General features: G+C 56.2%; 2 protein-coding genes across 2 annotated transcripts; one reads left to right on the forward strand and one right to left on the reverse strand.

Annotated features, from left to right (window-relative positions):
- Window positions 1–126: 126 nt before the first annotated feature.
- Window positions 127–25,849, forward strand: NECAB3 (N-terminal EF-hand calcium binding protein 3). Its single transcript, XM_027646007.1, has 14 exons — window positions 127–140; window positions 239–388; window positions 4,980–5,004; window positions 5,964–6,072; window positions 12,078–12,103; window positions 12,425–12,522; window positions 20,736–20,872; window positions 21,047–21,168; window positions 21,592–21,671; window positions 22,044–22,097; window positions 22,691–22,803; window positions 24,371–24,448; window positions 24,727–24,818; window positions 25,622–25,849. The coding sequence occupies exons 2-14, from the start codon at window positions 296–298 to the stop codon at window positions 25,648–25,650; spliced, it is 1,056 nt and encodes a 351-aa protein (XP_027501808.1). The 5' UTR covers window positions 127–140; window positions 239–295; the 3' UTR covers window positions 25,651–25,849.
- On the reverse strand, window positions 18,289–20,666 carry ACTL10 (actin like 10). Its single transcript, XM_027646006.1, has 2 exons — window positions 20,411–20,666; window positions 18,289–19,599 (listed from the first exon to the last, which is right to left on the reverse strand). The coding sequence occupies exon 2, from the start codon at window positions 19,557–19,559 to the stop codon at window positions 18,441–18,443; it is 1,119 nt and encodes a 372-aa protein (XP_027501807.1). The 5' UTR covers window positions 19,560–19,599; window positions 20,411–20,666; the 3' UTR covers window positions 18,289–18,440.
- Window positions 25,850–26,515: the final 666 nt, after the last annotated feature.

Here is a 26,515-nt window from a genome sequence, read left to right on the forward strand (position 1 = left end):
GTCCGTCCCTACGGCCCCGCACCGTATCCATCCCTACGGTACCGTGCCCTACAGCACCGCACCGCTCCCTACGGCCCCGCACCGTGCCCCGCGGTACTGCTCCGCACCGCGCCCATCCCTACGGTACCGCACCGTGCCCTAAGGTACCGCATCGCACCGCACCGCTCCCTACGGCAGCGCACCGTGCCCTACGGTGCCACTCGGCAGCGCACCGCCCCCATCCCTCCTGTACCGCACCGCACCTCGCGGTACCGCGCCGTGCCCGGAGCCCGCAGCGCCCGCGCCCGGCGGGACCATGATGTCCTGTGCTGAGCTGCTGGCCGTGTGCCTGCTCTCCGCCGAGCGCGGCCCCGCGCCCCTCCGCCAGCCGCTCCCCATCTTCCACGACGTGAGTACCGCGGGCCGGCTCCCCGCCACCCCCCCGCGCCCCCCGGGCCGCCGTGCCTCCCCTCGGGGGTGGGTGTCAGGGGGAGACTCTTTCCCGCCCCTTCCCGGAGGAACCAGCCCGAAGGATGCTCCAGCCTGGAGCTGCGCATCGAGGTGTGGAGTCGTGATGGCTTAAATAATGGTGTCGTGTCCTTCTGATGAATTATGGGCCTCCGGGTGGCTGGAAACAGCCCACGCCTCATCCAGAGCTGGCTGTCGTGACTCCCGGAGCGGGAGCTGCGCGTGTCTGGCAGGAAGGTTCCGTGGAGCTGCTCGCAGCCGTGGGATCCAACAGGCAGAGCGCTGCCTGCTGCAGCCCCCGGGCGCGGCTCCCGTCCCTGCCCGCTCCCGACGCGCCGGGAGGTGTGGAGGAGGATGCTCCGTGCAGGTTGGGGGTCGGCCGGGCGTCCCAGCGGCTGTGAGTGACCGGGGGGAGTTAAGGTGCAGAGAGTGGCTGTCTGCGTGTCCAGAGGTGCTGGCACAGTGCCTCCCGTCACATCACATCCCCTCCAGCCCGGTGTGCTCCTGGGAGGGGGAGCTGCATGTCCTGGGGCCAGGGCTGCATCCCTGGCCATCTCCCAGGGTGAGAGCCCACCTCTGGAGCACATCGAGGTGCTCAGCTCTCCTGCCCCTGCCTGTCTGCTGTGACCTGGGTCGGGGGGACAGTGCCCAAATCTCCCTGGTGGGCCACCAGCCCCTTGCTGTTCCCATGTGTCCGACACCACTGTGGTCTGAGTCCAACCCCGTGGAGCCAAGGAGACGTGTGAGTGGAGGTGCTGCCCCTGCCCAGCTGCAGGACCGAGGAGAAGAAAGCCAGCAGGGGTTAAGGATGAGGGTTGGTGGTGCCCCAGCACCTGCACAGCCCAGGTCAATGCCAGCTGTCATCCCCCAGCTGTCATCTCCGTATTGTCCCAATCCAGCCTCACCCCCATGTCCCAGTTCATCCCAGAGGAGGGGAACGATAGATCTTGGGCAGCACTTTCGGAATGTGAGTGCCATGCCTGGTCCAGTCCAAGACCTCCTGGCATCTCCCTGGTGCCACTGGGAAGCACAGCTCCCTCTGTCAGGGTGGTGCTTGAAGCTTCCAGCTGGGAGTCAGGGCCTTTCTCCCGCCTGGGGGGATTTCGGGCTGGAAGGCTCTCCAGCCATTATCATTACCACGCTAATTACTTGGCTGAGGGAAGATGGGCTGGAGGGGATGGGTGATGACAGCTGTGTTCCAGCTCAGCTCCTCAGGGCACTCGCTCAGTTCCACATCTATCCCTCAGGGTGTCATCAAGGCAATTAAAATGGGAAATGTTAACAACTCTAGCAGCTGCTTTCGGTTCTGACGGCTTCCCTTCCACTTCCCCGTGGCTTCCTTTGCTCCCACCTCAGCTCCAGAGCTTGGCAGGGCAAGTTTAATATCTCCACTTCTGGCTCTGGGCAGTTGGCTGGTGTCCAGCTGCCCCCCAGGCTTGTTGGGGTGAGCATCAACAAGGAAGGATGCCCAGCCTGCCTTCCCGGCAGGACTGCCCACCGCAGATTCCAGGTGGCAGCTGCTCCTTCCCCTGGGACCTGCCTGCAGATGGCTTTCCTTTGAGAGAGGTGAGGAGGAGGAGAAGGAGGAGAAAGAGGAGAACGAGGATGATGATTTTACCCGAGACTCTTTGCTGCAGGCACGGTATAAACTGCAGAGCTGCCATCGCTGTTGTTCCCCTGTGCTGTTCTCAAGCCCTGGGGAGGTCTGTCCCTCAGGCTGGTGCCCGGGGCTCCTCACTGCTCTCCCAGGGTACGGGAGGCTCAGGAAGGACGCCGTTCACCGGCAGTGCCTGGTGCAGCTGCCTCAGCCCTCAGTGATGAACACGGTGTCACCAGGGTGACTGTCCCCTCCCCAGCAGTCACTGTGTCCCTGCCAGCCTGTCTAGCAGCCACTGTTGCTCCCAGCCCAGCAGGCAGGGAGAAGTCCTATAATGTCCCTCCTTCCTGAGGTGTGTAGGGGGTTCATCTCCCAGATAAATGCCATTTCAGTTCTTCCATCAGGCACCGAGCAGGGCTGTGGCTGCTCAGACCCAAGCCCAGGAGCTGGGGGCCAAGGGAACATCATGGGCTCCAGGCAGTGTCAGTCCAGGCTGCCAGTCCTCCCTGAGGCAAGTGAGGGGTTGCCTGTAGGGTCTCTTCAGTAGTCAACACAGACTTGATCCCATTCCCAGCCTGGCTTTGCATCACTTTTCCCTGGCTTTGTTCCAGGGCTGCTGCCCACAGGGGAAGCAGCGCTTACCTGCCATTGCTGAGCTTGTGCCTGTGCCTGGGGAGGGGGCAGGATTCACCCTGTGGAGTGTGGAAGTGGCTCTGCACCGTTTGTGCTTGGCTGGAGTTGGATCCTGTGTCATGCACAGGATCCATTGGTGTTTTCCAACATGAGCAGCACTCACTGAGGCACCTCTGCAGCTGGGTCGGCCAGGGATGGGCTCACTGGTGATAGTGAGGAACCCTGCTGCTCCTGGGGGCCATGGAACAGGTGTGGCCTCGCCCTGTGGGGCTCTCACAGCTCCCTGCTTGTGCCATATTAAAATAAATCACTTCAAGCAGCTGCTGCTGTACATGCACTGGCAGTGCTTGTGTAACACATTGCTCACCTGAGTGTGAAGGAGAAGCATCCACTCCGTTTGCTGAGGTTCCTACTAAATCCAGGATGGACTCATCCTGGATTAGAGATCTCATCTCCATGGATTCCCCCCCAGAACTATGTTCTCCCTCATAGTCTGCACACAGACCCCCCTGAGCAAGGCCAAGAATGTTTGGCCTCACCTGAGTCTGCATTTGTTAAGTGCCTGGGTGACACTTGACTGTCTCTGGGATGAGCTAACTGGCCTCGGTGACATCTGGAGCCATGAGATGTCAATGCATGAGCCATGTGTCTCCCTGATGACACAGAGCTCTGCAGAATGAAGCTTTTCCCTTGATGGAAAGTGTCATTCCCATGGCAGGACATATGGGACCCACTGGTGCTGCCCCTGCAGCCGGGGAGCCCTGGAATGTGTGACCCTGCAGCTGGGAGCCCAGAAGGAACCCGTTAGCCTGGAGAAAATTTTGCTTTAAAATCCAGAGAAATCTCTTCTGTTTGGAAGCTGCAGGTTCCTATCTCAGCTCCAAAGTGCATCCAGTGAGTTCTGTGGGGTGCTCAAGGAGCGCCTGCCCTGCTTTCTTGCAAGGGAAGGCAGGAATGGTGGGATGGAATCCCAGAGGGATGGTTACCTAGTGCTGGTCAGCCCAAGGCAGCCTCTGTTCCCTGTAACAGCTCAGGTCGAGAGGAGCTCACTTTGTTCAGAAGACCATCCTCCAAGGAGGATGCTGCTCCTGGAGGAGGTGTCCCTGCTCCTGGAGGAGGTGTCCCTGCTCCTGGTTTTGTGCAGGGAAGGACCAGGGAGCTCCCTGCTGGGACCAGCAGCAGAAAAGCCTCTTCCCAGTTACAAACCAGTGGCTTAGGAATGAGCAGTGCAGGTTTTCCTGGGCAGCTCTGTCTTTACCTCAGAGCAGTTTTCCAGGGAGATTTTGGTGGCTGGATCTCAGAACACACAGCAGAGCTGTTGGTGAGCAGAGCAGAAGGAAGGAGCCTGGGGCAGTGATGCCTCTGCCTGCTGCTCTGTGGGGATGTGTGGACAAGAATATAGAAGTCCTTTTTCTCCTTTTCCTGCCCTTTTCCATTCCTGATCTTTCTTCAGACCTGTGGATTTCTACATCACCGAGGATGATATAAAGGAAAGAGTTGCCACACACACAACTTTCAGTCCTTGGCTCCATTAGGCTGTGCTGGCCAAAACCTCGTAATGTTTGGTCTGAGAAGATGTTCTGAGGCTTTGGAAATGATGCCATTCCTCACTGGAGTCAGCCCCAGACCTTCAATAATTATTGGTGAAACAGATCCTGGCAGGGATGAGCAACCCCAGCTCTCTCCTGCGTCCTGGGCAGAAGCCTCGTGGTCGGGAACCCGCATTGAGGCCCTGAATTGAGGACTCCAACTGTGCTCTGTGTCAGAATTAGTTACAGATTAATTGACTCATTAATAATTAATTACAGCATGTGTGGACATGGAGATGTTGCAGGCAGGACTGTTGTGAGGGGTGGTTTTGAAGCTCAGGGCAGGAGCTGCTCCTCAGTGCAGGCGGTCGGAGTATTGGTGATGCCCTAAGTGCTTCCGTACGGAGTGGTTTTATACTTAATGTTCTTTCGTTTAAAGGCTCTGAAAAATTAAACATTTGCCATCACGAGGGTGTAGCAAAGCCCTCTCTGCTTCGCCTCCCTCTGTGTTCTCTGAGATGCTCTCTGTGAGCGCCGGGCTCGCTCGGTCGCCGCAGCTGCGCCGAGGGCTCTGTGCATTAGAGGCAAGAAATGGGTTTAATCACTGGCAAAGGGCAATTTCCCCGAGCAGCCTGTGCAGTCCTGGCAGCAGGGGCTTCTCCATGGCCCCCTGTGCTCCAGGAGGTGGTTTTGCATGGTGCTGAGTGCTGCCTGGCTCATCTGCCCTTCTCTCCCCACTGCCACACTGAGCTCTGTTGTATTTTCTCTTGCAGATTTTCCGGCGAGCCGACAAGAACGGTGAGTGCTTTGTTCCTGCTGCTGCCTCCCCCTCCCTGCCTGGCTCTGGGTGAAGCAGTGTGGCTCATTCCCACTGAGAGGTTTGGCTGAAAGAGTGAGGGAGGATAAGGGCAAGCAGTGCTCTGGCTGCAAGGAGAATGCTTTTCTGCTTTGCCTGGAGCAAGGGGCCTGGCCAGGGGCAGGGGAGTGGGCTCTGCCAGTTCACCATCCATGCACCACGCGGGACAGAGCCCTTTCCAAGCCCTTCTCCTGCCTGTATGCTCATGATTTCTCCTCTGTGCTGCTGACAGCCCAGGCCCAGGGGCCATCAGGCTTCTGCTCCATCCCTCGTGGGATTGACTCAATCTCTGTGCTCAGTCCAGGGGTTTACAGGTGACCCTGTCTCTGGGTAGCCCTGGAGCCTCTGGCATTTGGGAGTTAGGCTCTGCTACCCAGTTTTTAATGCAGCACCAATAAACCAAGAGGTCCAAAATCGCAAGTTGTTTCTCAGAGCTCTCTTGAGCTCTTTTCCTTTGTGGTAGCTCCAGGAACCACTTTTGCTGGAGATCAAAATTTAGCCCAGGAGCTGAAGTCCTCCACAGAGAGGAAGGGAAAAGCTCTAGAGTCAATGGAGAGATTTTCTTACCATAAAAACCTGTGCTGTTTGTAATGGACTCTCTCCTTGCACAGTCATCTAACAGAGTGTCTGCATGCATTTCTGAAATCACTGCAGTGGGCTCTTGGGAAGGTGCTGAAATTCCCACCTGAAATTCCAGCAGCAGTGTCCCTGCTTGCCAACACTCCTGGGCTTTGGCTGGAATGGTGGGACATGCTTTCAGTGAGATATCTGCTCTAATTATCATGCACAACATGCCCAGCTGTCCCACGTTCCCGGTGGAGCGGCTGCTGGGAGGATCTTGGGGCCTGGATGCTGCTTTCTGTGGATACATAATTACTCTCCCCCTTTTATTTAAATGCAGATGATGGGAAGCTGTCATTCGAGGAGTTCAAGAACTATTTCGCTGATGGGATCCTGAGCTCGGAGGAGCTGTGGGAGTTGTTCAGTGGCATTGACAGGCGTCACTCAGAGTAAGTCCCGCGGTGGCACCGAGGAGATGAAGGAGAATATAAACCTGCTTGAGTGCAGATGGAGGACGTTTGGGGGCGGGTGTGTGATAAATAGTCAGGGTGAGATCAACCCACCTCTTGCAACACGCAGATGTTAAAACCCACTGAACACCATTGGTGAAGAGGGGAGTCAGACATTTTGAGAACAGTCAGCAGATTTACTGTAGTTCCATGAAGCAAAGCAACCATCTAAGATGACATTACTGTAGTTTGAAAAATGTATTCCAGAAATACCCAGCTCGTGGAGCAGGTTGTGTGTCTGCAGGAGCATGTGGTGGTGTGAGGACAAGGCACAGACTGTGCAGAGTTTGCCACTGCTGACACAGGGAACTGCTTTTCACTTACATAAGAGCTGCTTTCCAACACAAGTGGGCCTGGTGCATGGAACTGGGAATTTAGGCCAGCTGCTTTTAAAAAAAGAAACCCCCAACGAACAGGAGAAGGAACTGTGTTTAGCCCTGGTCTGCTCTTGACTGGTGCTATCCAGAGCAGTCTGTTGGGCTGGGCAGGGTTTCTCATCCCAGTGTTTTGGACACCAGTGTGGCCTCACTGGGATCCCACTGCCTGGCTGTCTGCTATGGGTGAGTGTGTTCTGGCACTGGGAGAAACTGGGTGTTCATGAATTGCATGTCTGGGGTCTGTCCAAACACTGGGGTGCTGCTGGGGCAGAAGGGGCTGCAGCTTCCTTCTGGTCTTTGGGTCTGGCTGGTGCCACTTCCCCAGCTCCCCAGGAAGCATCTCTTGCACCTCTGACACCTTGGCCGGGGCAGTATCTCCATCAGGGAGAGAAAACCTGAGCAGCCTGAGCTGCACACACTGGTCCCAGGGCTTCACAGGGAGCCAGGGCAGTGGCACAGAAGGCCCTTGTCACACTGAATTCCACCAAGCCACTGACAGAGGATACCCAGCGGTCCCCACATCATCCCCCTGGGACTGGGGCAGTGGGGATGATGGACTCCTGATGGTGTTGGAGTGATGGGTTTATCTGGTGCTCCCACTTTGGTGATGGGACAGAGAAGTGAGCTGTTTGGGTGGCTTTGGTGCTGCTTTCTTTGGAGCCTGGCTGCCCATTGCTGCCTGTCCTGCTGGTTGGACTTGTGGATGTGGGCAGCAGGAGATGTCTCCTGAAAATACCTCTGTTTGGGCTGTGATCCCAGGAAGTTGGCTATAAACTGTTCCCTTTCCTCTGGGAATACTCCTTTCCTCTTGCTGCACTTTGGGGTGACCTTGGAGCCATCCCGTCCAGCACTGCTGGAAAACATGGGATGCAGCGAAGCCAGGAGACTTCACCAAGCCCTGGTCTGAACAGGGGAGACCTCCTGGCTTCCCACTGCTTTCAGACTGGGCTCATCCCACGTGTCTGGAGCAGGTGAGCAGGGCCGTGGCTGCAGTGGTGCTCCTGATAGCTCCTCACCGTGAGGATGGTGCCGTAGCCATGGAAACGTGGCAGTTGCGGCATCGAGCTGGTGACATCTATTAGTGGGGCATGAGCCTCGGGTCTTTGTTCTCTTCCTGTCATGAAGAGCAGAAGGGACCCTCAGACAGAGCCGTCTCCAAATTCCTGCACTCGGTGGCTTCAAGCCAACGCAGGAGACACCGTTTTTGGGATGTGGGGGGGGACTTGCTCCTCTGTGCAGCCTCTGGGGTCATGGAAAGGCTGTGCTGGTGCCCTGCTGTCCCCGTGGTGGGGGGCTGGACAGCCCCTCTCCTCTGGGCTTGGCTTGCACTTGCAAAACTTAGTATTTTAAAGAGCTGGCTGAAATCTTCTGCCAGATTCAAGAGTTATTACCTGAGGTAATAAAGTATTACAAAGCTGGAAAGCAGCTACAAGCTCTACAGACATACCTGGCGTGCTTCTTTTGTGTCCTGTAGGTTTTGTGGTGGTGGGAAAGTCTCACCCTCCATCCAGCTGGTGGATTTGGTGTTATGTTTGTCAGGTCTAGGTTGAAATTCGTGTTTCCTTGTCCATGTCAGCCTGACCCGAGGACAGACAGTAACAGAGACCTTTGTATCCAGGCCCTTTCCGTGTCTGGCACTGCCTAGAGCTGTCCTGACCTCCTCACCCATCTCTGTGAACCTGCAGCTGCTCTGGGCCCCAGAGCTGACATCTGGGAAGAGGAGAGAGTTCAGAGGTCTTCCACATAACTTGTTCTCTTTCCAGAGAGCCCACAGCACCATGTTCTCCCCTCCTCCACTTCCCACCCACCTGGTGCTGAGGTGGGACGCTGTGATCTGTGAATCAGGCACCTCTGTAGGGTTCACTTCAGATTTTACCTTCCCACATGAGGCTTTTTTTGTTCTGCATTTCTGAAAATTGTTGCATTTTGGCTTAAAATATCTCCTTGCTTTAATTCTGTGGCATTCAAGGGTTTATGTGGAAACCAAGTTCAGCTCTTGGTGGCAGTTTGGTGCAATACCTGGGACCACTGTTTGGTTTAGCTTGTTGGGAAGCTCCACACCAGCTCTGGCAGTGGCACAGGAGGATTCATCTCCCTGGACAACTGCATTTTCATCCACTGAAACGTCTGGGTGAGAAGGGACTAATGTTTTTGGAGGGCTGAGAGAGCTCCATAGCTGCAGAAGCATCTGGAGAGGTGTGGTTTGCTCTCTGCAGCCCAGCTGGGTGGGAGGAAGCAGATCCCAGGGTCTCATCAGGGCAACTTAATGGAGAGTTGGTTACAAAGGGCCTTGGGCTGAAGGTTGTGGTGCTGCAGAGGTTGCAGCTCTTTGCAGGGCACTGTGAAACCTGCCAAGGGAAGTGCTGTGTGGACCTTGCATGTCTTCCTGTCCTGCATCTGTTGGGGAAATTCGTAAAAATAAGGTCTGGAAAATCCTTCTTTCCACGAGGGTGTTCAGGAATTGGGTGCAGGCAGCCCAGAGCCTCTGATCTTGAGCCAGAAGTGAAAGAGGTGGCAGTGCTGACCTGGTGGCTCTTAAAGTGGAAATACTCTCAAGCCTGTGGTTCTCTGGAAAAAGGGATTTAAATGAACTTCCCTCCCCTCTCTTTACTCAGAGCTGCAGCATCTGCCAGTCTCTGAGTGATGGAGAGTGACTGAAACACTCTGTGTTGCACTGAAAAGGTTTGGAAACCCGATCTGTGATGGCAGAGGGGGTTCCCAACATGATAAACGATGAAAATAAAACAAAATCCTGTCTGCTTTTCAGCAGCTGATTGCTGTTTTCTTGCATAAATTCCAGGCACATTCTGACAAAATCCCAACAGCATAATGATGACAAGATCCTTCATCATCAGTTCAAGCTTAATTACAGTTAATCAGTGGTTTGAGCACAGTCAAAATACAGCTATGGGAGATGTGGAGAGCCTCAGGATGAGTGCTTTGGAGGCAGAGGATGGCTCTTCTCTTGGAGTGGGAGTGGGGATGGCAGAGAGGAGCAGGAAAAACCTGCTGCCCCCTGCAGCCCTGCAATATGGGCCAGGGTTTGATGTTCAGGGTCTTCCCATGAGCTCCTCCTGATTTCTGGGGTGAATTAGCTCTGGTAGCACAAAAATGGCACCACCAGTCCTGTGCTTTGCTTGCTGTGCTCTGTCTCACCCCTGGCTGTGCCCTGGGGGCTGCTGCAGGATGCAGAATGTGGGAAGAGATTCCCATGCAGGGTTGCTGTTGGAGCAGGCTGCCTCAGGAAGGGAAGGGAGCAGATCTTCCCCTGGACAACATCCAGGGGGCTGATTTTTGCCACAAGATCTCATCGACTGGTTCAGTGTTCAGCTGTTCAGTGCTTTAGTGATTGATTAGCCAATGCTTATTTTTAAGCAGCAAAGAGAGAAGATAAAAAGAGTTATTAATAACCCCTGGCCTCTCCTTAGAAGCCACGAGGTGGGTGTTGGTTGCAGCTCTTTTTCACACCTCAATGGAGCTCTGGTGGGAACTGGGCAGTGGCTTGAGCTGGTGGGTCCTTCTTCCTGGTGAAACCATTCCCAGCCCCAGGTCCTCACTGGGGACAGATGTGAATGCCTGGGTGATGTGTGCATGGGGTGTTTCACTGGCTATTTTGTTATCCCATGGCCATATATCCCCTCTGCAGTGATTTTTTTTACCCATCTCTTCCATGGGTGGCTGCAGTCACTGCCCTGGGGCACAGGTCTGACAGGCTGTGCCGTGGGTGCTGCAGTGCCAAGGCTCCTGCAGCACTGCAGCAGCTCTGCAGGCTCCAGGCAGCTTTCAGGAGTGAGTGGAAAAATTAAGAAGGAGCAAAAAACATTTTTCCAGTGTAAATTGGTGCTTCAAAGCTCAGTCACTCTGTCTGGCAGAGCTGGGATGGGATCAGCAAAGTTTTAATGGAGTGCAGTGGGCAGAAGAAGGGGTTGTGGTTCTGCAGATTTGTCTGGATTGTGTCTCGAGGGAAACACTGTTTTTTTAATCCACTTTAAAAAGCTGCCTGCAGTGCCAGGTCGGTGCCCTACCTAAATCAGCTCCTGTGTGTTTAAAATAGCTGAGCCAAATCACAGCCTCACACTGCCCCTCTCTGCTGCTACAGAGGCACCTAATGCAGTTACCTGAGCAGAGGGGGCTGCAGTCCCACTGCCCTGGCTCTGCCATGGATCACACCAAAATATTTTCATGCTTTGAAGGACTGCCTGTTATTAAAGGACAGTAAGTGGACACCCAGAAGAAACAGGGAGACAGAAACCAGCCTTGGATATGTGGAGGAAAAGCTATAGGAAGATTTTGCTTGAATCATTTCACCTGTTCACATGGCATTTTGGACATTTCACACGCTCTCCTCTAATTTTGCCTTGGGGTCCCTTTGCCCTGTGGGTAGTGTCAGAGGGGGGACAGGACGATGTGGCCTTGGTTTCACATGCCCTGGTCAGCAGCACTGCAGCTGTCCTTGTGCTTGGACTCCAGCAAACTCCAGGTATCACCAGTTCCTCCACGTGTGACAGCACTTAAACGATTGAAAAACAATTCGAAAACACTTAAAACCCTCTCTTTTGTGCTCTTTTCCACTTCCCCTATCAGGATTAAAAATGGTCGTAATCGTTTAGGGGATTTTGAGGCAGCACAATGCCTTGAGCAGAGGCTGATTTGAATAATTGACGTCCTGGGACAGGTCCCTGCAGGCTCTGGGTGATGCCAGATATGTGAGCAGCTCTGTCTCTGTGGCTTTGGAGACCTGAGCAGATCTGACAGCATCATGCAAACCCTGGGTTCTGCTTGACATCCCTTCCCAAAAACCTGTGGCTGTTTCTGGGTGTCTCCTCCTCCCTCTCCACCCCAGCAGCACCTTTATTAGCCAAAGGAGAGACATGCCTAAGCCCTGCAGGGGTGCCAGCATGGATTCTGCAGTGCAGTGCATTCTGTTAGTAAAAAGGGGTGAGGGTCTGGTCCCTGCTTCCAGGTTTTTAGACCCAGATCCCTGCTTTACTGGCCTTCATGGCAGGAAGAACCCCCCTCACGGGCTGTGAAACCATCCATCCCCTGCCCTAGGAGCCTGCAGGCAGCTCCACATCACCTGGGCTCTGCAGGCAGGGAAGGGGAGAGGGTCTGGTACCAAAGGGCAGCCATGGGGAAGGACCTGGGTGAGGTCAAGGGAGACACAAGGACAGAGCCCTGGCTTGGTGCTTCCCACTTTCGGGGGAAGAGGTTGGGTTGAAGAAGCAGCTGCAGGGCTCAGAAGTGGGGTTGCCAGCCCAGGGGTGTGGGGAGCCTCCATCCTGGCCCCTTCCTGCTGTCACAGACTCCAGGAGATGTTGGAGCAGCTTTGCTTGCTCCTTCAGCCCCCGAAGCCCTGCTTGGGTGCTTCAAGGGCTGGGCATGGCTCCTGAGCTGCTGGCTCTGAACTTGTGCAGCTTCTTATTTTTCTAATGTAGTTTCTGAAAATACATGGAATGAGCAGTAAATCCCCTGGGACTCAAGACAAGCCCTCAAGACCCTGCTCATCATACCTGTTTCTCCCAGAGCAGCCCTGTTATCTGACAAGAGCCTGTTTTTCTGTTTTTGCAGTAACGTGGACACGGAGAAGTTGTGTGGTAAGTCAAGGGATATTCCTGCCCTGGAGGGCTCCCTCTCCTGAAGGTCTGTGGTGGGATTTGTGTGTGTCTGACCTGGGCAGGACTGGGCAGTCAGGTGGCATTGACAGTCCCTGTGCCTGAAGCCCAGCTCTGAGGGTGTCTGGGGTTTTCCCAAGGGGATAGGGAAGGAATCTTCATCTCAGTCCAAGTGGGAGCGTGACTCTGGAGAGAGGGGGGAATGTCCCCCTGCAGCACTGGGCTGTGTGTGGGAAGAAGGGGCGGGGCAGGCAGAGATGGAGGTGCTCAGGAACCTCACCATGGTCTTCTCTCCTGCTTCAGATTATTTCTCGGGATATCTTGGAGAATACAGGAATGTGCTGTCTGCCCTTGAAACCCTCAATGCTGCTGTGCTGGCTGCCATGGACAAAACCAAGCTGGTAAGGAGGGGACCATGGGAGGGCAGCAGGGTGAAACAGAAGCTGTGGTGATCCTAGCTGCTTGCTTAGTGTTAAATTTGGGGTTTGGAGGCAGCAAATGTGGTAACTCCCAAATCCAGGGGGTGCCTGTGCGTGCTTGGTGAGTGCTGCAGCTGCACAGCCTGGAGGAGGGGAAGCCAAGACTGAGGAGGGGAAGGGTAAATCTAGTGCTTTTGTGCTCTGGAGACATCATCTTCCTCCTCGTGGGGCTCTGGTAGTGGCTGTTCCAGCAGCTCCTTGCAGCCACTGTTTGTGGGGGCATCGCTGATAATCTGTGTTGAGTTCTGAGCCAAAACAAGGCGTTTTCCACAAAGCAGCGTGCTGAAAAATGGGGACTGCAGGGTGGAGCCTGCTCTGGAGGGACCCCAGCAGCCCGTGCTCGGCACAGCCTGTGCTCACAGCCACAAAACCCGGCACTGGAGAGGGGCAGGGGCCACTGCAGCAGCAGCAGCAGCAGCGCTGTCTGGGAACAGCCAGGCAACAGCTAGGAAGTGCTGCAATTCATTGACTCCCAGGCTGATGCAGAGTTCATCCCTGCTGGGAATGCTCTCCCTCTCCCTGCAGCTTGTGCTGATGGGAAGCAGATTGGAGGCTGCTAATGAGGGCAAGCAGCCTCCTGCTCTGAGCCCCCCGCCCGTGTGTCAGAGGGCTGTGGTGCCCAGCTGAAGACAGCTGGGAAAAGCAGTGGCCATTGCTGGAAGGACCCTTCTCAGTGACCAGCAGCCCCCTTTGCCCCTGAAATGTATTAAATGTGCTTGGGGCTGATGCTGTGTTACCTCCTTGGGAAGGGCCAGCCCTTTCCTTCCCTTCAGTGCAGAGGGTTGATGCTTGGTCAGAAGGGAATGAAGGGCATCATCCACTGACCTGTTGATCTGCCAGAGAGGCAAAGGGGGATCTGTCCCACAGTCATCACAGTGGTGTTTGTGCCTCTGTAGTGTCAGTCCTTCTCTCTGAGTTTTCCTCTGCCCAGACCCAGACTCAGCAGTGTCTCCCTGTACCTTGAGAAATTTCATGCCAGGAGAGGGAATCACTGGAAAATGCTTTTTCTCTTTGGTTCAGCTGCCCTGCCCCCTTCACAGTTATTAACTGCAAGTCCAGAGGGAGAGAAGGAATCCTCTCCAGAGAGCTATGCTTTATTTCAGTTCTTCTCTATTCTGTTTTTCTGTGTGTAATGAATGTGTATATTCATGTGTTTCTCCAAAGGACAGCACAGTCACTGTCTGCTTCACAGTATTGGTGTGATGCATTCATTCAGTTCATAGTTTCTGGTGCCACTGGTGTTCCCTGGAAAGGAGAAGCAGGTTTTCCCTGTTGGAACAGATTTTTATGGACTCGCTTTTCCACCCATTTGGATCTGCCCAGAGCTGGGGCAGCCCAGTGTTCACAGCACTGCTCTCACCCAGGTGAGATCTGTGCTGATCAGGTGCTCTGAACCCAGCCCTGAGCTCCTGAGTGCCCTGATGCAGACACTGACCCTCCTGGGAATCATCTCCCTGCACTCTCCTGGTCTGCTGGGCTCTGGTTTGGGGAGAAGGAGATGCTCTGACCCTGTGGGCCAAGCTCTTGCAGAGCTGCCATTCCATAGGCTGCCAGAGATGATAAATGCTGCCTTCTTACCTGCTGTGACCTGGATATATTCCCAGATTTGTATTTCCAGAACTGGACTTGAGCTTGAGTTACTATGGGCTGAGTGCCTTTATTCAGCTGGATTTTGGGCAGAACTCACCCTCTGTGAGCCGGGGGTGGGGACAGAGAGCAGAGACTTCCCATGTTACACCTGCCCCTTGTTCCTGTTGATTCACTCCCGGGCTGAGGTCTGAGAGCCCCACTTGGGCAGAAAGACCACTCCATGGAAGAGCCAGATGAATCCTTCCCAGGGAGCTGCTTGTGCTGGAGCTGCAACCATAGTGCTCTGAGGAAACTGGAAGAGACCTACCTGCTCCAAAAACCCTCCCCACAGAGCTCTGCCTCCAGATCAGGGCTGTGCAGGCAGCAGAAGTTCTTCCCAGGCTGTATTTAAGAGGATTTTACATGACTCCTGAGCAGGCAGTGATGTCCAGACTGGCTGGAAGAAGGGGAAGGGAATTTCTGACTTGTGCTGGGTCTCACCAGCTGAGCCACAGCATCTCTTGGTCAGGGCATTATCCATCTCCAGTTTCTTACTACTGCTGCCACAGGATTTCTCACCCCTGCATCCTCCAGGTACTTCCCCACAGCTGTAAACAGGCTCATGTAAATAAAACCCTACTTTACAACCAGGAAAAGTCTCAGAGAGCCTGAGATGCCTCATTGGCACAAGAAACAGAGCCTGGGAGATGTGCTGGCCTTGCTCAGGCCATGCCAGGGCCATGAGCTGCAGCAAGGAGGGAAATAAGGAAAGCAAAGCTTGGAGGGAGTATTCTGCAGCTCTGGATTTGGGAGCCGTGGTGCCAAAAGCCCTTTTGGTGTGGAGGATTCCCACCTCTGCGGGCCAGGATCCCTGGCATGGATCAATGTCATGTCTCCACAGCTGTCCCCTGGCTGGCAGGCTCCTGGATCTGCTGCCATGCCCCTTGTCAGCTGCAGGATAAATGCTGGGATGAAGCAGGAGAAATGCAAGCTGGGTTTGTTCTCGCTGTGGGACTGCAGGACACTCTGTGTGTGTGTGGGCAGTTAAGCTGCTCTTGGCCACTTTTCTGTGCCTGCAGGTTGGCAGGAGGAAACCAAATCATTAGGGGTCCCCAAGCTTCCATCCTCCCTCACTGGGCTGGTAGAAGCATGGTAAAGAAAAGAGAGTTTTTCTCCAAATCCTGTAATTCCTACTTATATTTGTAAAATATAACTTGATGGCTGTGCTGTAGTGTGCTAATGACACCTTATTTTGTGGCTGAACTTCATGTTTGCAATAGAATAGCAGCAGAGTAGGATGTGAACTGTGGAAATACCTTGGGAAACAGCCTGATGTTTCTCCCAGGGGGCCTGTATGCTAAAATCTTTCCATTCTCCAGTCTGCAAACACTGCAAACCAGCCCATAAATGCCTCTCCAAGCCAGGTGCTATTATTTCTCCTTTGGCAAGAATGTGACCACCTGTTCCATTCTGTCCTGAGCTTAACTATCATGGTAAGAAACTAATAAAACCTCTCAAATGCAACATTATAGCAGCTCCTGGCAACATGGGGATTTTCACCTGGATAAAGAGAGCTGAAATACCAGTCCATGAGCAGAATTCTATGTCTCGTGCTTGCTGGGTTATTTCCCCTGTGACTCTTGTCCGTGGGGCTTCCCTGTGGGCAGAAAACGCTGTGCTTGGTGAGCCAGAGCACATTTTCATTGAACCTCTGTTTACAGAGGGTTTGACCCACGTGGGGCAGCTCCTGATGAGAGGATTTTGCTTGTTTGCCCCCAGATGAGGAGTGCAAGGAGGGCTGGGCAGCTGGGCTGAAGCAAAGGTGTGTTTTTTCAGTTGATTCTCTCGCCTGGCATGACATTTTTCAAGCTGAATTTGGGTGAAGCAGTATTTGGGGCTCTCTGGAGGGATGGTTATTTCCATCCTTCCCTCCAGCACGTTCCCCTGGGTGTGCTGTGTGTGACAAGGTGAGAGACAGGAGGCAGCTGCTCGTCCTGTGTGGTGCTGACGTGTCCACATGGGACCCTCCAGGGCCGAGTCCCCTCTGAGCACAGCGTGCCCCGGGCTGGCAGTTGGGTTTTGGGGGGTGGCACCCCAGGCTGATGCCTGTGCCTGTGTGTTTGGGGTGCAAGGACTGCACTGGGGGAGCTGTGGGGCTCAGGGCAGGCTCAAGGTGCCCCCCACAGCTGTGATGTCAGTGGGAGCAGCGCCCGCTCCTGCCGTAAAACTCCATCCACCCCCATCATCCAGGAGGGACAGGAGGCTTGGGCTTCCTCAGGGTGAAAGCTGAGAGCATAGAGGGTGCTGGAAGGTTTGCTTGGTGCTTCTCCCTGCACCTGGCCCTTGGAAGGGGTGTGATGTGCTGGGGGAGAAGCATCCAACCCCCATGTGAGGTGAAGATCCGTAGGCCAAGGCTGGGGGGGTGCTGGAAGGACACCTTGGAGGTGGGAACCTCATTCACCTCATTCACCTGTAGAGGCTGCTTGGTGGTGGAAGTGCCCTCTGTGCTGCCAGGGAGGTGATAGTATTTGGATTTGGATGCTCCTGGAGTGACACAGACTGTGCCAGGCCATGTGGGGGGTGAATAATGTATCCTCTGTGCTCCTCTTTACCTGCTTTCCCAGGTGTGTCCTGGGGAGATTGGAGTGTTGGTTGTTCCCTCGTAAGCAGGGAATGTGTGTCTGGGCTGGCAGGAGCTGGGCAAGCACAGATAAGTGGTGCTGTCAGGGATTTTGGTTCCTGCCCCCTTTGGGAGTGGGGAGGGGAAGGGCTGGGCAGGGGTGCCCAGCCCTGTGCTCTCCATTGCTGGGGCTGTGGGGAAGGAAGTCTTGTGGGATCAGGTGGGATGCTTGGTTGGGGAGAGCCCGGAGATGCAGAGCTGGAGCTCAGCTTCCCATGGCTGCATCGTGTCGGCTCCACTGCCATCCTCTTCCTCTGGCAGGAAAATGGGATTCATTTTCCAGCAGGGATGAAAACCCCCCTGGCTGCTCTGCCTACTGTGGTGCTGGGGGGTGGCTGGGGCCTTCCTTTGCCACCTCCAGCACGAGCCCAGGGCAGTGCTCAGGGGATGAGTATCCTCTCCACTTTCTCCACTTACCTTCCCATCCCAGCCAGCCACAGCTGTGCCCAGTTGGATGCAGCTCCTGGACTGGGCTGGTGGCTTGGCTGTGGCACAGAAAAAACAGAAAACCACGAGGGGCTCAAGGCCTTCCCCACCCCTCCCCTCCTTTGGCACCAGCAATGGAAGGGTTACATCCACATGCTTCTGTACAGAGCTTCTGGAATTCCAGATCCTCAGTGTGTTGGAGAGAAACACAGTAGGAATTGGAAATATTTGACCCGAGTAATGTGGTGGCATTGCTGGACATTCTTTTGGACATGGCTCATGGAGCTCGGGGGGGTGAAGGCAGCCTGGCTCTGGGGCTGTGCCACAGCCTTGGGGTCACACGAGGACACCACAGGGAAGGCAGAGGGGATGCTGGTCTGTCTCCTTGTCTTGTCAAGGAGAGGGGTTGACCTCTCCTGGTGGATGCTTCTGTGGAGCAACCAGCCCTCCTGCATCATGTGGAGACTCCTTCCCACTGCAATCCTGCCTGTGTCCCTTGAGGAGCTGGAATGGGCCTGGCCATAGGGAAGGGAGCTGCTGTGACAGCTGGGCTGTGCTCCCCAGCTGATCCCCCCTGCAACTTCCAATCCTTTTCTAATCATCTGCTGAGCTGAGTCAGTTCACTGAAGCAGCAGCAAAGCCAGGTGAGGAAATGCCTGTTCAGGGAGCTGAATCAGCTCCCTGAAGCACCAAATGACCTTTATACCAAAATTACGAGGAGCGAGTTCAGTTCCTTGGTTTTCAGCTCATCTCCATACCCAGCCCTGAGCTACTTCAGTGCCGGGATCAGGAACTGCCTGCTGTAGAAAGTGGCTGCAGTGCAGGCACCATGTGGACCTTCCCCTCCTTGGTTCCTTCCTCCCATCCCTGTGGCTCCCCGCAGACCTCGGGGGTCCTGCTGTGCTGACAGCTGGAGCTGTTCCCTGTCCTGGCAGCTGCACTTCCATTAGGAAAGGACAACTTTGCTGCCATGGGCGGGCACGGAAGTAACCCAGAGTGTCAACGAGAAGCAGTTTGTTCCTTTTGGAGCACTTTAATTGACTTTGCACCCCTGTAGCAGTGCAGGAGCTACCCTTGGTCACTGCTGCTGCAGCTCTTCCCGGAGCAAGATGGTATTTTGGAGTCCCTCCTCCTGTAGCTTGATGGTGGGATGGCTGCCATCTATCTACTGGAATTTGGTGTGCACGTACTCAGCTCCATGCTCCTGGTACTCGCCCTTTGTCATCCACGCGCGCTGGAAGGACGTGAGAGACGCTGCCATGGAGCCCCCCAGCCAGGCTGCCGTGCCCCTCTCCGGGCTCGCCAGGACATCAATCTGGACGCCCGTGCCTTGGGAAAGGAGGTTCAACCCTAAGCACATCCTCTCTGGGAAGCCAGGAAACATGGAGGAGCCACCTGAGAGCACGATGTTGCCCAGCACGTCCCTCCTGGCATGGTCGGGCACCGTCTGGAGGCTCTGCCAGGCCAGCTGGTGCAGCCCGGGGCAGCCGTGCTGGAGCAGCTTGGGCTGGAAGAGCGGCTCCGGGCAGCAGAACCGCTCCTTGCCCAGGGTTATCCAGTGCCCATCTGGCGTCTGGAATCGGGCTGGATGATGGCAACCTTGGTCCTGGAGGTCCCTTTCATAGTCCAGGGAGACGTAGCAGCACTGCTTCTTCAGCTGGGACAGCGTCTTCCTGGTCAGGGCGTGCAGCGCCGCGGGCTGGTTGGGGCTCTCCAGCAGCAGCCGGTGCAGGTGGCTGGAGAGGAGCTCCCCGGCCACCCCCAGGCGCTGGGTGCCCTTCCTCAGGGTCTGGCCCAGGCAGACGGTGGTGACGTGGGACACTCCCGCCCCGGCCTCCACGGCCAGCCCGGTGACTCTGCCGTGGGCGCAGAGGGACAGGAACCCGGTGTTGGCCATGTGCAGGGCTGGCACCCCGAAGCTCTCGAAAAGCACCTCGGCTGCCTTTACCCTGTCGGTGGCAGGGCAGGACGGGGACTCAGCCAGGAGCACCGGGTGTTCCTCTGGCGGAACTCTGAGGCTGCAGGAGAAGAGGTGGCCCCACAGGCTTTTCATGCCATCCCAATCCTCAACGATGCCGTGCTGGAGTGGGCAGGACCTGGGTGCTGCGGCGAAGCCTTCCATGCTTCCCATGGCAGTGGGATGCTGCTGGCTGTCCCTCCTGGGGCCTGAACTGCAGGGGTGCAGCAGCACAGTCCTTAGAACAAACTGGGGCTGCCTCTGCCCTGCAAAGCCACCCCGGGTGAAGCTGCTGCCGCTGTCGATGATGACTGCAGGCTTCAGCATGGCTGGCACTCCGGAGGGATGCCGGGGAGGGAGGAAGAGCCTGCAGTGGGACAAGAGGGGTCTCATGAAGCCAAACCAGGCCCAAGTACCTGCTCTGCAAGGGAGAGCAGCTCAGCCCCGCTGCAGGACAGCAGTGCCTGCTCTAGAAGTGTCTGGGCAAGTGTCGCAGCCTTTCCTCCTGTCTCCTCGCTCCATGTCTCACTGAGTACCCCTCCTTGGGTACCTTGTCTCCCTCCCTGGGGGCTTGGAGATTTTCTGGCAGTGCAAGGACAGAATTTCAGGTGGTTTTAAGGAAGCAAGGGAAAACTGGACAGGAGAGTCGAGTGGTTGGACCGAATCCGGGGCTGTATCCAAAGGAGTGTGCCCAGGAGGTCAAAGGAGGTGATTCTCCCCTGGTGCTCACTCCACAGCTCTGATCCAGAAGGACAGTGGTGGGGAATGGGCACACAGACCCATATTCCTTCTGGACACCCCTCCAGTGCCAGGGGGCAGGTGGGCTGGGGCTCACAGGGGCTGTCACTCAGTCACACTTGACGAGTGACATGGGGAAAGTCTGTGGGGTGACCCTGAACACCAGCACATGTCAGACATTCATCATGGAACCTCCCGTGGGAGCACAGGGGCTTGGTGGTGTCTTCCCAGGGAGGGAGGGCATGAAGCCAGCCCCTATCCTGGCCTACCAGTGGTGAGGGATCCCTGGAAGGGGCTTCCTGCACCTGGGGGATCACCATGGGGTCCCAGCCTTGTCCCAAGAGCCCTGGTGCGAGCAGAGCCGTGTGTGAACAGGGGGGGCACGAGGGATGTTCTGCCAGTCCTGGAACCCTCCCTGAAGCTGGGGACAGTCCCTTTACCTTGTGGCTTGTGTCCATCTGCTCTCCTCCACGGCTCCCTGAGCTGAGAGTGCTGGGGCCAGGGCTGAGACTGCTGGGGCCGGGACTGAGGGTCCTTTGGCTGGAGTGCAGATGGAACCATGCCTGCATTCCCTGTTGTGATCTCACAGGCAGTTGCCCAGAGGGTTCTTCTGCCCTATAGTGTCACTTTTTTCTGAAATAACTAAACATTTGATTGAAATCCACCTCTTTGAGTTTATTTAAGGGCCAACCCCTTCCAGATGTGGCTCTACTCCCCCTGCATGGAGTCAGAGGTGCCTGACAGATCCTCTCCTCTTCCCCGCAGAGGTATGAGACCTCCTCGAAGATAGAGCAGTTCCTGACCCGATTCCTGCTCCGGGAAACCATGCACCAGCTGCAGTCCCTGCAGGCATCCCTGGAGTGTGCTGTGGACACCGTGGAGGAGCAGGCGGGACGGGAGAGGTAATGGGGTGGGACAGGCTGGTCCTTCCCAGCCCCGCTCGTGTGAGTGCAGGATGGGGCAGGGTCTCTCTGGGAGGGACATCCCAGAGCAGGATCTGCCCTTTCCAAGCCTGCTGTGAAGTTGATCCCTCTGGGAATGACTTCAACCCCTTGTTCTGCATTTTCTCCTTCCAGAAAGGACATAAAGAAACCTGAGACTTCAGTTGGCCTGAGGTCGGGGAGACGCTGTGGGCGCAGAGGACAGAAAAACGTCTGTCTGTCTCCAACAGACCCCTATTCCGGGATGCTGACAACAGGTACCTGCAGCCTGGTGTCCCTGGTGTCCCTGGTGTCCCTGGGGTTGGTCTGTGCCCCCCCGGAACCTGGAATGGGTGTGGGATCAGCACAGAATCAATAAGGTTGGAAAAGACCTCTATAATCGAGTCCAACCATTACCCCAGCACTGCCAAGGCCACCATTAAACCATGTCCCCAAGTGCCACATCTACAGCATCACTGGGCAGCTCTGGGATGGAGCCTGGAGCATCTCACCAAGATGCCAGCTTCTGTGGGGTGTTGTATCCCTTGGGCAGTAGGAGAAGTTTCAGCAGAAATATCAGATTTTTGGTTTAAATCAGAGGTTTTTAGAAGATCTGTGGTTTTCTAGGTGTTGAGCAAACTTTTGCAATGACAAAATTGAGGGGTTTTTTTGGTGACATCTCTGTGCCCTTTGCCATGCAGGTGTTTGTGTCGAGGACAACAGCCAGTGGATGGCTCAGATCCACAGGCTCCAGCAGCTCATCGAGAAGCTGGAGTGCAAGGTGTGTGGCCAAGGAGAGCTGCTGGGGGCTGCCCCCCACCTTGGCATGGCCAGGTCGGTGCTGGGACCTCTCCCTGTGCCAGCACCCCCCGTATTCGGTCCTGGCATTGTCACAGAGCTGCACCCACTCACCAGACCCAGACTTGCAGTCTCCAGAGCCACCCTTCTCCTCTCAGCTCTGCTGACCCTCCCATGGTCCTGCTGATCTGACAAGTCAGTCAGGACCCACCAACCCCACAGGTCACATGCCTGTTCTCCCCCAAGTACCCCAGGAACATCCCCAGTGCACCTGCCTGTCCCCTGAGCTGGGCTGTGGGTTCTCAGGTTTGCTTTGTTGCAGTAATTCTGATTTTCCCCGTGGTGTTGAATGCAGAGCCCACGCCTGGAGCCGCTGAAGGAGGAATCCATGTGCAAAGAACAAGATGCAGTAAGTCCCTGTCCTGCTGCTCCTTGTTTGCAGGTAACCCAAAATGTGCACAGATCTCCCTTCACACAGCTCCTGTGCCCTGAGACTGGGTGAGCTCTGCCTGTGGGCTGACGAGGAGTCTGCAGCCTGGTGATGGAGCAGGGTGGGATTCAGGGCTGTGAGCTGGGTGTGGGACCATGCACAGGACAAATGCAGCTCCCTCAGGCCCCTGAAAGCCCTGGGCAGTGCCCACAGCCAGCCCAGAGGAAGGTGACACTCTGCTTGTGAGTGGCCAAATCCCCCAGGTGTGCTCCATGCACAGCCCAGGTGGAGGGGTCCCCAAGGCCCTTTCTGCTGCAGGAAGGACACTGGAAACTGCAGCAGGACCCTACCACCAGGGGATGGAGCATCTCCTGTTGGTGCAGTCCTCGGTGTAAAGGCAACCTGCCCAGGTGGGAAGAAGCCACTTCCTGTCACCATCATCCCCAGCACTGTGGTGCCGGTCCCACTGCGGTGCTGTGCTTGCTTGGCACCGCCGTGTCCCACAGCAGGGTGGGAGCAGGGAGGGCAGGAGGGGACAGGCCAGTCCCTGATGCCCTTCTGTCCCTTGGCAGCACATCCTGGTGGCCAAGAGGCAGATCTCGGTGGCCACGAGCAGCATCGAGGAGTTCCGGCAGGCGTTCCGCTCCTACACCGAGGGCACCGCCGGGCACAGCAGCTGCCTGCAGTAAGTGGGGGGGTCTGTGGGGTGGTTTGTGGGGTGGCTCCCCCAGAAATGGGGGCTTTAATATGGCACCTTTAGGGGGGGGCAAAAGGGTTTTTGTGGAGTGTTTCGTGTGCTGGTCAGTGCAAGGGTGGGTTCAGCACGCAGGGGTTGGACCTTGCAGAGAGGGTGAGTGTGTCAGGGCTGCAGCACTGTCCCTGCCTGCAGCACTGTCCCAGCTCCTGCTGCAGGTATTCCCAGTAAGAACCAGTGTCTGGGAAGGAGAGGGTGGGTTTTATGCCAGCAGGAATGGCACGTTCATGTAAGTGAGTGCACGAATTCCTCCAGCACTGAAGGACTCGAAAGCCGTGGAAAGGTCAAGGGCAGAGCTCATGCAGAGCGTTGATTTATGGACGCTGTGTGTGGGAAGCAGCTGTGAGCACCTGAAGCTGACCCTGTGTGAGGCCAAGGCCGCCCCCAGCACTGCTCCAGGGCTCTGCCTGCAGGGACACATCACTGCCAGCCTGTCCCTGAGATGGCACAGCTGCTCCCTGAGCGGCACTTCCCTTCTCCCGTGGGAGATTTCAAGCCGCTTTCAGCAGGGAATGTTCATGCTGTTCCCATTTAAAGTGTCGTTTTTCAGCTCTTCAGTTTCAGCAGCATAAATGCACGTTTTCAGTCCAAACAAAAGGAAGACGCTCGTTGTGACACATGTGATGGGGAGAATGGGAGTTCTTTTCTATGGAATTGATGGGCTTTTTTGTCATGAGAGCTATTTGTGGAGACAACAGGGTGGCGTGTCACGGGCAGGCTCTCCATGTGAGTGGAAAGCTGGAGCCAAGCCTGGGGAGACTCCACAGTCCTGGTTCACTCCAGGGAGTTGCAAAGCCCATCGTGGCCCCTCAGGGGGATGCAACCTCAGAGCTGCTGGGGGAATTGTTTACTGTCCCCCCAGAGCTTGGCCCCCTCCAGCAGCCCTTGGCAGCAGCTGGAGGAAAGGCTCATCCTCAGCTGGAATTGCTGCTGCTGCAGCCAAGTGCAGCTGGTTCCCCCAGCCCTGCACCCCAAGCCTTGTGCTCTCACCCCCCTCCTGCTGCCCCCCATCTTCCCAAAGGCTGGAGGCCCAGTCTGTTCCTGTGGTAGGAGGGAGTGTGGGGAGCATCACTGGGGCAATGGCACTGCTCTGGGGGCAGCAGGCTGTGGGTTTGTGCTGTGAGCTCAGCTCCTGCACTTGTGGCTCAGTTTCTCTCCATGTGAATGGTGACACCTCCTCCAAAGGGCTGGAAGGATGAGCTGTGCCAGTGCTGGGGATATGTGGAGATAATAAAACACTGACAGAGCTGATTCCCAAGCAGCAGCGAAGACCAGTTTAACAGTGTTAAAGCTCCTCTGCTGCCTGGACATGGGAGCTGTGAGGCAGGATTTGGGTTCGGAATCCCCTGGAGCTGTGTGCTCCAGCAGCCACAAACTGAATGCATCCAAACGGTGCTTTGGAAGCCTCGTGGGGAGGCTGATGTGCCCGGGCTGGTGGGGCACATGTGGCTGTGCCAGCCTGCCCGGCCCCAGCTCAGGGTGGCTCCTGTCCCCACAGTGTCTCTGCCTGCAAGCTGACAGACGAGGCCTGCTTCATCCTGTACGAGTTCTGGCAGGACGTGACCTCGTGGAGAAGGTGGGAGCTCTCTGTGTGCAGGGCTGGGGCTGGAGGTTGGGAGTGGCTCAAAGGGGTTTCCTCTCGGGGCTCCCCCTCCTTGCCCAGCCTGTCCTGCTGCTGGCACTGCTCACAACTGTGAACTGCTGCTCAGAACACTCTCATGTGCACCCTGGGGCTGTTGGCAGCATAAGAGAGTGCCTGGTGCAGCAGCAGCCCTGTCCCCATGTGTGGACAGGGATCCTGGCACCAGAGGCTGCACCCCCTGCACCCCTCTGACCCTGCTCCCTGTTTTACAGCCACTTGCAGTCCAGCTGCAGCAAGACTTTCCAGCAGTCCATCATCAGCTTGCTGGAGTCCCCGGAGCTGCTGACCACCATGCTCTTCCCAGGTGAGGGGGTCCCCCAGTGCCACGCTGTGCCCCGGGTGTGCTGCAGAGGGCAGGAGCAGTGCAGGAACAGGCACAGGGACTCTCTCCAGAGCAGAAGATTGCTTTAGGGTGATCTAAATCGGGTTTTTCAAGCCAGGGTGAGACCCACTGTCCCCGGCAGGTTTGGTTGTGTGAGCTGGTGGTGCTGCAGGGTCTGTCCCTTGCCCAGGGATGCTCTTTGGCCAGGACAGCCAAGCAGCAGGGGCACTTCCCAGCTAGCAGATAAGCTGGACCGTGTCTCAAATACACCTGGTGCCTTGTTTTGGTTTTCACCTGAGCCCTGAACCTGTTCTGCAAAGCTCTGGTGCTCCTGGGTCAGTCCCAGTGTCTGCACCCAGGGTTACAGCCCAGGGCTGAGAGAGGGGAGAGGCCAACACAGGGAATGTGCACATTCCTGTGGTACCAATAGAAATGGGACCAGATGTGGGAACTGGGGACCACATTAAGCCCCAGTTTACTTTCAGGGATCACATTCAGGTCTTGTGTAAAATAACATAAAATATGGATTAATTTGGACTGAACCCTCTGCTGCCAGCACTGCTCCTGACCTGCCGGTCCCACTGCCCACATTCCCAGTGCTCCCCTGCAGAAGCTGCCACAGCTCAAGGGGGATCACCCATCTCCAGGCCGTCCCATGGCTGTGCTCCCTGCCCTGGGAGGGGGGGTGGGTGCTTTAGGGCCAGGACCCCCATCCCTACCACCCTACATCCCTCTCCTGTTTAACACTGCCCTCACATCTCTGACCCCTCTCCCTCTCTCCCCAGCTTCCTGGTGGATCATGAACAACAACTGACCCAGGCAGACACCTCAGGACACCGTCAGCATGCGGGAGGACACGGAGCCCTCGGCACAGCCCTCGCCTTCCCTCACGTTCCTCCTTTCCCTGTCCCTCACCCCCTTCCTGCTGCCCAACAGGGCTGCCTGCCCTTGGCCCTGCCAGTGTTTCACCTCTGCTGTTTTCCTGTTAATTTACTTATTTATTTCCACCCCAAGACAGTCTCTGAGCTGCCTGGTGAGAGTGGAGCACTCCCAGAGTGCCAGGGGAGCCGTGTTTGGGGGTGAGACCCTGGCCCCTGGGGGACCACTGGTCTGGTTGCCGTGTCCCCTCAGCCCCTCTTGCACTCCAGCTCCTCCTCCTCCCGGTTCTGAGGGCTCCCTGAGGCTCCATGGGGTGCTGGGATGGGCAGGGGGACGTGGCTGGGGCCAGCTGTGACATCCTGTGCCCTGCCCACCAGAGCCACCCTGGGCCAGCAGCACCTCTGCCCAGGGAGTCAGGTGGCCTCGTATGGATTGTGAATAAGTGTTTTATAGGGAAAAAAATATTTAATGAACTATTTCTGGCAAGGTGTCCCTGATCAGGCCCTGGCATGCTGGGAGCCTGTGCAGCCACTGCAGTGGCCTTGAGACTGGCCTTGTGTCCACCACCTGTGCCCATCCCCAGCACACCCTGCTCCTCAGGGAGGTCAGCATGGATCCACCCCCAGCACATCCCAGTCCCTGGGGAGGCCAGAGTGGCTCCAGTCCCAGCACATCCCTGGGAAGACCAGTGTGGCTCTGGCTCTGTTGCTTCATGAGTTCCCATAAACAGGCATTAGCACCAGGCAGTGCTGCCAGAGAGGCTGTAACTGAGTTAACGGTGATGGGCACCATGGGAGGGG

The sequence above is a fragment of the Corapipo altera genome, unplaced genomic scaffold, assembly GCF_003945725.1.
Source record: "Corapipo altera isolate COAL_440 unplaced genomic scaffold, ASM394572v1 64, whole genome shotgun sequence".
In the NCBI taxonomy this organism is placed as follows: domain Eukaryota; kingdom Metazoa; phylum Chordata; class Aves; order Passeriformes; family Pipridae; genus Corapipo; species Corapipo altera.

Excerpts from the sequence above, each read along its gene's own strand:
- NECAB3 (XM_027646007.1), top strand. The coding sequence starts at position 296 with ATGATGTCCTGTGCTGAGCTGCTGGCCGTGTGCCTGCTCTCCGCCGAG. Across the intron at positions 6,073-12,077 it reads ATTGACAGGCGTCACTCAGA|TAACGTGGACACGGAGAAGT; the intron begins GTAAGTCCCGCG and ends CTGTTTTTGCAG. Across the intron at positions 12,523-20,735 it reads CCATGGACAAAACCAAGCTG|AGGTATGAGACCTCCTCGAA; the intron begins GTAAGGAGGGGA and ends TCTTCCCCGCAG.
- ACTL10 (XM_027646006.1), bottom strand. The coding sequence starts at position 19,559 with ATGCTGAAGCCTGCAGTCATCATCGACAGCGGCAGCAGCTTCACCCGG.